The sequence below is a fragment of the Tarenaya hassleriana genome, unplaced genomic scaffold, assembly GCF_000463585.1.
Source record: "Tarenaya hassleriana unplaced genomic scaffold, ASM46358v1 Cleome4, whole genome shotgun sequence".
NCBI lineage: Eukaryota > Viridiplantae > Streptophyta > Magnoliopsida > Brassicales > Cleomaceae > Tarenaya > Tarenaya hassleriana.
Window position 1 is genome coordinate 4713163 of NW_010966881.1, and position 10127 is coordinate 4723289.

At 35.1% G+C, this 10127-nt stretch overlaps 2 protein-coding genes across 3 annotated transcripts in view; both read right to left on the reverse strand.

Moving 5' to 3' along the window:
- Nucleotides 1–5135: 5135 nt before the first annotated feature.
- On the reverse strand, nt 5136–9835 carry LOC104824047 (choline/ethanolaminephosphotransferase 1-like). Of its 2 annotated transcripts, XM_010555951.2 has the most exons (21): nt 9666–9835; nt 9230–9448; nt 8769–8957; nt 8356–8365; nt 8208–8258; nt 8027–8104; nt 7845–7920; nt 7724–7746; nt 7535–7635; nt 7332–7426; nt 7162–7230; nt 6989–7058; nt 6822–6885; nt 6696–6736; nt 6525–6609; nt 6275–6337; nt 6047–6105; nt 5888–5940; nt 5713–5785; nt 5548–5614; nt 5136–5374 (listed from the first exon to the last, which is right to left on the reverse strand). In XM_010555951.2, exons 3-20 carry the CDS (start codon nt 8903–8905, stop codon nt 5593–5595), a joined length of 1170 nt encoding a protein of 389 aa, XP_010554253.1. In that variant the 5' UTR covers nt 8906–8957; nt 9230–9448; nt 9666–9835; the 3' UTR covers nt 5136–5374; nt 5548–5592. The 2 variants fall into 2 exon arrangements, with proteins under 2 accessions (XP_010554253.1, XP_010554254.1); XM_010555952.2 differs by lacking the exons at nt 8356–8365; nt 9230–9448; nt 9666–9835 and having other exon boundaries at nt 8769–8862.
- The window catches only part of LOC104824046 (F-box/FBD/LRR-repeat protein At1g13570-like), a 3185-nt gene continuing 2838 nt past the window's right edge, over nt 9781–10127 (reverse strand). The window contains 1 exon segment of the mRNA XM_010555950.1: nt 9781–10102. Within this exon segment, the coding sequence (XP_010554252.1) occupies nt 9869–10102 (234 nt within the window). The 3' untranslated portion in view covers nt 9781–9868.

Consider the following 10127-nt stretch of genomic DNA (forward strand, 5'->3'; position numbering starts at 1 on the left):
TCTGGAGGTATAAGATACAACCAGAATTCCAAAAAGGACGATTAATCAGATGGCAACTAGAATTGCATCAATATGAACCATATATTAAATATATTAAGTCAGCAAACAATTGTTTTGCAGACACTCTAACAAGAGAATGGAAGGAATAATCAAGGCAATTCAGAATCAGATCAGTCAAAAAGACAACCAGATCAAGACTATTCAGGAAAATCTCTCAAAACTCTTTGAGGAGAGAGAGGAGTTGATTAAATCCTTGAACATCATCATAAAAGCAACTGGTGGAACACCAGTAGAAGAAGACGAAAAGCAAGAACATACAACAAAAGGATTAGATCAGGTTACACTTCCTACTGATATCAAGATAAAAGAAAAATCAAACAAATGGTACGCTATCTTTAGTGGACCATTCAGAGGAGTATACGAAGACTACGCGATCTTTTCGCAACATACCAACGGAAAGAAGGTTTCACACCAAACTTTCCAAACCAAAGAAGAGGCCCAAAAAGCCTTAAACGAATCCTACAAGACTATGGCCCAAAAACAACCAGTCGAACCAAAAGCCCAACTACCATCAATGAAAATACCCAGAATAGCCCAAATACCAACCACACAAGAAAAAGAGGCCATGAAAAAAGTCACCCTCGAGAAATACCAGTCCTACTGGGCTACAAAGAAAAACACACCACCATGGGTTTTTACCCAAAAATGACCAGAACTGGACCAAAGGCTATCTTCATCGGAGAAGCCAACCCATTACTAGCCTTTGATTATCTTCAACATGGATTAGTCGACAGTATTTATACTGATTCAATGAAAATATTTGAAGAATTCCCAAGAAGGATGAAACCAATTATCAGGAATTATTTCGAACGATTCGCAAAAGAAAGAACCATCTTCATGAAGATTAAAAGTTCAATCCCGATCTTCGGAAAAGATAAGATCATACAGTCTCAGGCTGTAATACACCTTGGAGTGGCAAAAGGAGATTTGCCTTCAAGAGACGACGCATCAGAATATGAGATTCCAGATGACCTGGAAGCTCACTCATTATTGGAAGTATTCAAGGCATCAAGAAGAATCCTTGCGGATTCAGAAATCAAAGTCAACTATGCCAGCAGTAACGTATTAGTCATCACCTATAACAATTCGACCATTTCAAAGGAAGAAATGCAAGCAGTAGCAGATTTCGAATTAGACTTCTATCATTTAGAAGGAAAATTCGCAGGACTAGAGGAATCTATCAAGGAACAGCTCTGCAGCTTCCTGATGAGGTATGATGATCACAAATGCACTATCTGCAAAGAACTAAAGGACAAAATGAAAAGAAACAGCCAACCACCATCAGAAGAATCGGCAGACGCGTGATTAAAGGTGATAAGGACTAGTGACCATGTGAAATAATATTGTCGGCAATAGGCCCCAATAAAAGATAAGGTTATCATGAACCTTATCTCTGTAATCTTTATTGTATAATTATGTAATGCCATGTGTGTAAGTCGGGCCCCGGTTTGAGATTCTTATCCTAACCGATAGGGTTCCAAAGTTGTATAAATATGAGCTCTCTCTGTTGGGAGAAATCAGAGTGAAATAAACGGATTTGTTTCAGAACTCTCTCTGAAAGATCTCTCTCAAGAGATTGGCTTGAAGATCTATATCTTCTGGAGGCCTTGAATAGATTCTTTTGAATCCCAAATCAATTACTCCAGAACTCTGGAACTAAACACCGCCCCTGAACAATATCAAAAAACCGATCAGATCTCCGGATCACCAACGAGGAAACGATCTTCACCAACACCAACCGACAGGGATTATCTACAAAAACGAATCAGGTATGGCATCAACTTCTGCATTCGATAATTTTATACAATCAGATGAAGAATATTTCTTTGATGGAATTATAGATATAAACAAAATACGAAAAATAAGTTTTGATCTCCAAAAAGATGAAAACTTCGAACAGACTATACTAGGAAAAATAAAGAAACAATTATCGAGAACAAACATAATAAAGTTCGGAATAATGGTTGGAGAAACACCAGTACCAATTGAACAAACTACAGGAGAACTCATTCTCCCAATTATTAACAAAGAACAAATCTTAGAACGACTCAGAAATTGTCCCGAAAAACAAAGAAAACAAATAGCCTACATACACTGTAGTACTATTCAAATAATTATAAAATCAACATTCAAAGAAGGTATCGATTCCCCGATTACCTTTCAAATTAGAGATGACAGATTAACCAATTATAAAGAAAGTATTATAGCCGAAGGAAAAGGAAATCTTTCTTCTGGAAAAATTAAATTTAACATTAATATACAACTCGGATTATCATTGAAAGATAAAGACTTGGATAATTCAATAGTTATCCAATACAAACTAGATAGAACAGATTTCATGGAAAAAGGAAATCACCCTTTTTCTATAACCTATCAGATTAACTACGCATTAACCAATAGTCATCACAGTTTAAATTTTAGAAACAAAGAGATTATAGAAATAGATGATTTATTTAAACCAGTAATTTATCTAAAAAGACCATTAACTGCAATAGAACCAGGACGGAAATCGTTGTTACGACTTAACCCAAGATTAAGTATACAAGAATCACCATCTATATTATTCAACACTGAACAATCAGAAGAAAACCCGGAAGATTACTCTAAATTACGAAAAACAATATCACAAATCAATAATCTTACAAAATGAATTTTAACGAAGACTTTATCGAAAAACTATCCTTATTAAATCTTGAAAGTTTACCATGCCTAGATCATCTTGAACAATTATTAGTTGAAACTATAGAAAGTATATTCAGAGAACGAACTTATGGAACAATTGAACGAAATGAACTTAATAAGGAAAATCGAAAAATAAGAATGATTAGTGCAATATTTAACGCAGTAAGAGAGATTAAACGAGATATTATAAATTCTGACGAATAAAATGGAAAAAATATACAAGAAAAATATCGAATTATTAAACGCACCAGTACAACATTTAGAAACATATAGTAAACTAAGATGCATACAAAATACAATAGAAAAAGAACAAATTAACAATATAATTACAGAATTAAATAAATTAATTACAATAAAAGAAATAAAAATTGAATATTTTAGAAAACATTCATCGAAAGATAATTATAATGGACATTGGCTCCCATTTTTAGAAGAAACGCTAAACCGAATAAAAGAAATATTAAGTTTTTTCGAAAACGAAATAAAGTCTCCTGAATAAAATAATAATAAAATATAATTATTATATTGAAGGACAAAATTGGAATTATCAAAATTTCAAGGTCACCCTTGAAGTCAAAATGACATTTAAAGTCATTTTTGTAAATCCCCCCCAACGTGATGCTGCAATTTGATGTGAAGGCCATATTTAATTTTTTCCTTATAAAAATAAAACATCCAGGCTGCTAATTTTTTTTAAAAAATGTGACTGACTATGTATAATTAAAATCTAATTAAATCAGTCGAATACTATTTTATTTTATTTTATCTAAATTAAAAATTAGACATAGTTTTAGATTAAAATATTCAAATAAAATATAAGAATAGTTTAAAAATTACAGTCACAAAATGTTTAAAATATATTTTTAAGCAAAACGAAATTCAAATAATTTGAAAAAAATATATATTGTATAAACGTATACACGCTCGATAAATATAGTTAAAAAAAACTTAAAAGTTATAATTCCCAAATAATCAAACTTCTAATAAATAAAATGGGTTTGACTTTTGCAAGATAAACTAACAAACAACATAGCATTTTAGCCCGAGGCATGGAATTGGCCCGAGAAATTTCATTTTATGTTATTTTAAAATCATTATGTCATACACATGTGTCATATATATGCATGTATATACTTTTATGTTATTCAATATAAATTGTGACGTTAGAAAAGGCTTTCAATTTTAAAAAATAAAAAATAAAAAAAATGGAAATGTTTGAAGTAAATGTGTCGAAAGACATTTAAGGTTTAACGTGGCGTGGTGGACTCTGCATATGATCCACTCGACTCGAATGTCTTGTCTATGCATGAGAACACCCCCCCCCCCATATTTTTTGTTTTTTGAATTATAATTTACATATTAAAAAATATAGATTCCATGCCATAAAATAATGTAACCAAAACATATACATACATATTTTACATTTAGATTCTCAAAACGGTGAAATTCATGGAATGATCCTACATAAGTTTGTATTTTTTATTTTTTATTTTTAACAATTTGTATTTTATGTATTTTTATTATTTGAAATTAAAGGAATGAAGAAGAGGAAGAAAAAGGCGAGATGATGCAGAAGCAGGCATGCTCCAAGCAAAGCATGCTTCAACAATAGGGCATCATTCGAGACATGTCAATGTTCTAAGTTATGTTCTGTCTCTTTAAATTATTTATCTATTTGTTTTTTTTTTATTCTTAAAATGTCATATTATGATGTCTGATCTCTTTTAATTTTTTTTTTTGGGTTTGCAATGTTATCTTTTTAAATCTCATGTGTTCATAATCATTGTGTTATATTGTTTTCCTTTGTTAATTAATTATTATGTCTGGTCTTGGTTTGCATGGCATATCGGTTCGGTTCGATTGAACCGGTTTAGGCGTTAACATTGGCATCAAACCGGAATATAAAATTCAAATGTAAAAATCAGCTGTTTTATCAAATGGGTTTTTTTGATTTGATTGGTTGGTTTGGCCATGCCATGATAAAATGATATTTGTGTATATAGACAAACGACATAAATATGTCTTAGCTGTTCAGAATCGAATAATTTAAATATTAGTTTTCAGAAATCCGATCAGTTATGATTAGATACATCCGGTCCACTTTCTATCTAATTTGTATGATTAGATACGGCTAGTAGTTTTTTATAACACTATATTCATAATTTTATTTATTTATTTTGTTTTTTTAATTATTATTTTCCGACAAAAAATAGGCGGTGGTCCATAGGACCATATCTCAGGACCGGTCCCAGTTTATGGTACTGTCCCATTTCAAACTCGATTGATGTTTAGTACACAGGACACACGATTGATAGAAAACAACAATATATACACACACATGTGTATATATATATATATATATATTTATTTATTTTTCAGAACAAAACTTATAATTTGAAATTTTTTCTCAAACCATTACAAAAAAAAAGAGGAAAACTATAGCTAATTCCCCTGATTTTATAGTTCCAATGTTCTTTTCCCCCCAAAACAAAATCATACAGTTATAAAAATAAATTACATATCCTAAAGTCCTAACCCACAAAAAAAGTGAAGGTAAATTCCACGTCTGAATCCAAGTAAAAATTGGTCCGAAGGCAAAATAATCCCCTTATTCGTATTCATCTGCATACCCCTGAACAAAAAATGGCCCAACAGATTAACCCCGCAACAAATAAAGTCGACACCTTATGTACACACACACACACATATACAGATAAAATATTATGTATCAACACATTACAGAAATATTGAGTTCATAAGAAGCATGAAGAGAGAGGCTGAGGTGGGAGAAAGGCCAATACTAACCTGGAGATGTTCAGCAGACTTTGGGAGGATTTTTTTTCCCCTTTTTCAGGCTTCTTTACGAGTAATCCTGTTCATTTCAAGAGAAAATTAGCATTTTTACTTGAACGTTTTCGTTCTCGTATTAGGAATTAGCTCAAGAATATCGAGTTTCTCGTTATATATCACCTGAAGCAGCCGATTCCGAGGGCCGTAGTGATCTCATGAATGACTGAAGTCGCAAAGTGCAAGTACAGTGACACTGCCATTAAACCCGAACGAGAGATTAGATCATAATACCGAAAAACTAATCTCGCAAGCGATGAAATCTACAGACCCGTGAAGAGGATATTTCGGGGCAAACCTGTGAATAAACAGTAGCCGAGGAGAACCCACAGCTCATCAACTAAAGGAGCCCTGGAAATATTCGTCACGAAAATGTATAGTTGAACTTGGAAAGATGGTGGATAAGGAACTAGGCAGTGAAGTTTCTGCTAGAGAAAAGCTGAAGAATTGAACATACCCATCATTCAATCTCGCAGTTAGAGCATTCGCAATTGCAAGAGGGAGATAAAGCAGCGACTGCAAGAACAAATAGGACGGGCTTACTCGTGAAAGTTTACGACTTTTTTTCAGCATGGTTTAGAAAACATGTTTCAGGAGGATATGAATTCTGAAACACGAGCTAATACCGATGCGTGAAAATTCTGTATTATCTTAAATAATAAACCCAATGATAAGATCGACGTACCATGCACATGTTCGTTTTCAGACCCTTTGGTTCATCACACAAGTGAGCCAGAATCATTCTTCCCTGGAAATGTTAAGAGGCTCCCATCAGAAGTTTCTTATATGAGCAGACTAGAATGTAAGTTATATCTTAATGTTACAAAAAAAAAAACGTTTCTTCCTAAATTCCCGTTTAAATCGTAGAACAGTGAAGGAAAAGAAGACATGTTAAAGAAAAAGAAATCCGGGTAAAAAACAGATTCAACACTTACCACAAGAAATCCAAATGCAAGCCCAGTCCCCAATACAACTAAATGAGGATAGGTACCCATGAGATCAGTTGGAGACAGATAGTCCCTGTGAAATTGTGTCCAGAAAAATGTCGATGATGGAGAGAGTAAGATCTTGGTTCATAGAGCGATAGAGCAGAAAACAAGACTTACCAAATCAAAACTCCTCCAAGAAGCACGGTGAAGGGATAGAGCTGAAAGCAAGGATCAACAGGATATAAACAAAAAGACGAAGAATCGAAACATGTGTCCAAAAATCAAATGATCAGAGGAGAATACCATAGCTATGGCTAGCGGCATGCTTCCTTTTCTTGACTGAACAACTTTATAGACATTAGAAACACTGCGAAAGTTGCAACCGAAAAATGGAGAAAATAGTTCAAGCTGCCTAGCTGAGTATATCTTCAAGCAGCTATTAAAGTGGTTAAATTTTGGAAGAAACTTACTTGAATGCAACAGTTGGTATAACACCAAAAGCAATCATCATGTATAGTACAGCTCTGTATGTCGGGATCTCTGAAACCGAGAAAGATCAAAGGCTTCTCAGTGAATATCACACAAGTATTTCTTCTTGACACAATCGTGTGGCCGGGTTTTGGAGTGGAGGGGGAATACTTACCATTAACAAATGGTACCCAGCTAAATAAAGGTATGGAATCCCCAAACTGCTGAGCCCACCATTCAGCACCTTAAGAAGGAAAAATGTCGATTGAGCAGTAGCAATGAAGAAATCAATGATCATAAAAAGATTGAAATAGCTTGTTTGGCAAGAGGAGGAGAGAAATTCACCAACAACGGCTGTGAAGAAATGGCTGACGTATATAAGCGCAAGACCCTCTGTAGGCCCGTTGATTACCGGAAGAATAAGCGTGTTGGTAAAATAGCTAGATAACGGCAAGTAGAATATCAGAGAATGAAACAATTCTCAACCTGAAAATATAAGACTAGAGCAGAAAAACGGAAACAAAGACGATTATACATGGACAACTTACTGTTCCCATGTTGCTCCATAAAATGGAACAGCTGAAATAACCCAGAACCAGAAAGTATTTCTTCCGCACATAGCAGTGCTCCCAAATGCCATGCTTTCAAACTGGTTTTTACTATAACAATCAGCACCAGTAAAGGAATATGTCACTAATAAATGAATGGTGAAAAAGGACAGGATGGAAATTGCACACCGCACAAGCAAGTGCATCGCAACCTGCAACATAAAACATGAACCACATGTCTCAGCAGCAATTTCTACAAACTAAATGACGACAAATAATCAATGAAAAAACATATATAACCGGAAATCACCATGGTCAAAAAGCTCCCCAAGCGGGCTGGAGGAACTTGTTCTCCGTGCTTGCTTCCCATCAACCGCATCAAAAGTCTGAAATGCAATTATAAGAATTCAAAAAACACAGCAGAAAGAATAAAATCAGAACAGCATGCAGATGGAAAAGCTCAGACAAGTCCAAGAACAAGAGATAGCGAACCTGATACAAAAATAGAAGTAAACCATGTGCAAAGTGAACCCATCGTGGTGGGGGAGAATCCAACTGAGGTGAATATATCTGAAACAGACAATTTTTTTTTCACAAAAACAATATTCATATGACAGATAACCCGAAAAGATTAAAAATATCAAGATTCCAAAAACAAAGAATGATAACTCACATAGCCCAACAGAGCAGATGTGACAAGAAACATAAACCCCATAAGTGTGATCTGGGAAACAAAACATAAAAACGGAAAAATTAGCATGAAGCGATAGCTGCATGAAAAACAGCACACAGGACAAAATGTGAAATAAGAATTACTATACCATATTGGGTCTAGAAATGGTCCCAGGCCGTAACAGGAAAATACATGAAAGGAAAAGCATCACGAAATGTCAGTCAGATATTTAGCTGAATGCAAAGAAAAATTTCACCCTCACCATTGCTTCAACCATGGAGCAAAGAGAAATCCAAAAGAAACCCATTTTGATTTCATAACCCAAGGCATCAACCAAGAGACTCGAAGATCTCAATCTTTGCACACTAATGCTAGAGCCTAGAAACCAGACCTTATATCCAACATGGAAAAACGTCGTAAACATCTGGTCAAATCAGAAAGTTTGGTACTTTTAATTACTATATCAAAATGACAGAATATTACTACTGTACTGCCACCATCCAGATTATTCACTATGATGACTACGAAACATAGACGAAACGGTGTGAAAGAGATACTCACGGCATCCATAGCGGGAAGAAATTGACGAATCGAGACCAAAAGGGTTGAAGCACGTATTTGGCAAGATAAGAGTGATCAACACCACTGTATTTGTATCTATGAAGAGCTGCTACACCATGTTCTCCTATATAACCCATTGTCTCTAGTTTATTCTCGATTCAAGACACGATTCCTCTACTCGAAAACAACCTGCCGAAACCATACAGCAAACTGAACGTCATCAAATCATACATCCGAAGGTGTCTAGAATGAAAGCGAGAAAATGAGCATGACCCATGTCTGAAAAATCAAAAACTTGCATCGGATTTAACATTACACGAACTCGGAGAACCAATTCGGTAACTTGAGATCCCCAAATTCATAAAATTTCACCAGATTGGACCAGCGGAAGAACAGGATCAACGAGAGAAAGAGAGGGATACAGGAGAAAATGAAAGACGAGAACGGTTCGGATTGATTACCTCTTGGAGCTGCAGAAAGAGAGGGGGGAGGGAGGAAATGTAAGAATCTCTCTCCCGCCCTAAACGAGACGAAGGTGGGGAACTACGGCTCTGCGTTTCTTCCGAGTTTCCGTACCTATAAACGATCTTTACCGTTTATCAAGAAATTTCAAGAACACCCCTCATTTAATTTTCACCTTCAGAAACACCCCTGTAATTTGTTTGTTACTTCTTTGGCATCTGCATCCACATTTTATCAGTGAATCATATTAAAAAATCTTGATGTTTCGTGGTGGACTATATATACACATATATACATATACCAGGTAGAATGAGGTCAATTATTTCCATAAAATCTACACAAAAATATTACTAATTGGACTGTTTAATTCAATTAGAAATAAAAAGGGTATATCTAGCTCAAATCATATAAGGAGGTGAGTTTCACAATAATTACCATTTTTAGGGTCTCTATTTGCAAATTTTAACTTTTCTCTGACCATGACATCGTCATCTCCGGACTCGCTCCCTTCTGGGAATGCCTCTCTGCTATCATTCAAATATTCTTCACATTGAAAATTCAATGGCTTTGTCATAAAGTATTCCATTTTTCTTCTACAATGTCGGTTTCACATTATTTTTCCAAGAACAGGGAATCTATCAGTCCTGAAGGAAAAGGATCTTAGCTCGGGGAGATGAACGCTGGAACTTGAGCAGATCGATGAGCATATCTACTCTGGCGTCTGAATCCGACAGACACGGAGCGATGAGGACAGTCTCGAGTTCCAGAGAGTTATCGAGCAGGAACCAGACAAACTCGAGCTCGTTTCTGATGCCAGAAATGTCGGTCATCTTCACGTTTCTAAGCCTCGGGAGTTTGTAGTCCGAACACTCGATAAACTTCAGAACGGGGTATGTC

Excerpts from the sequence above, each read along its gene's own strand:
- LOC104824047 (XM_010555951.2), bottom strand. The coding sequence starts at position 8,905 with ATGGGTTATATAGGAGAACATGGTGTAGCAGCTCTTCATAGATACAAA. Across the intron at positions 7,747-7,844 it reads TGGGGAGCTTTTTGACCATG|GTTGCGATGCACTTGCTTGT; the intron begins GTGATTTCCGGT and ends TTTATGTTGCAG. Across the intron at positions 5,786-5,887 it reads CGGCTACTGTTTATTCACAG|TGTCACTGTACTTGCACTTT; the intron begins GTTTGCCCCGAA and ends GTTTAATGGCAG.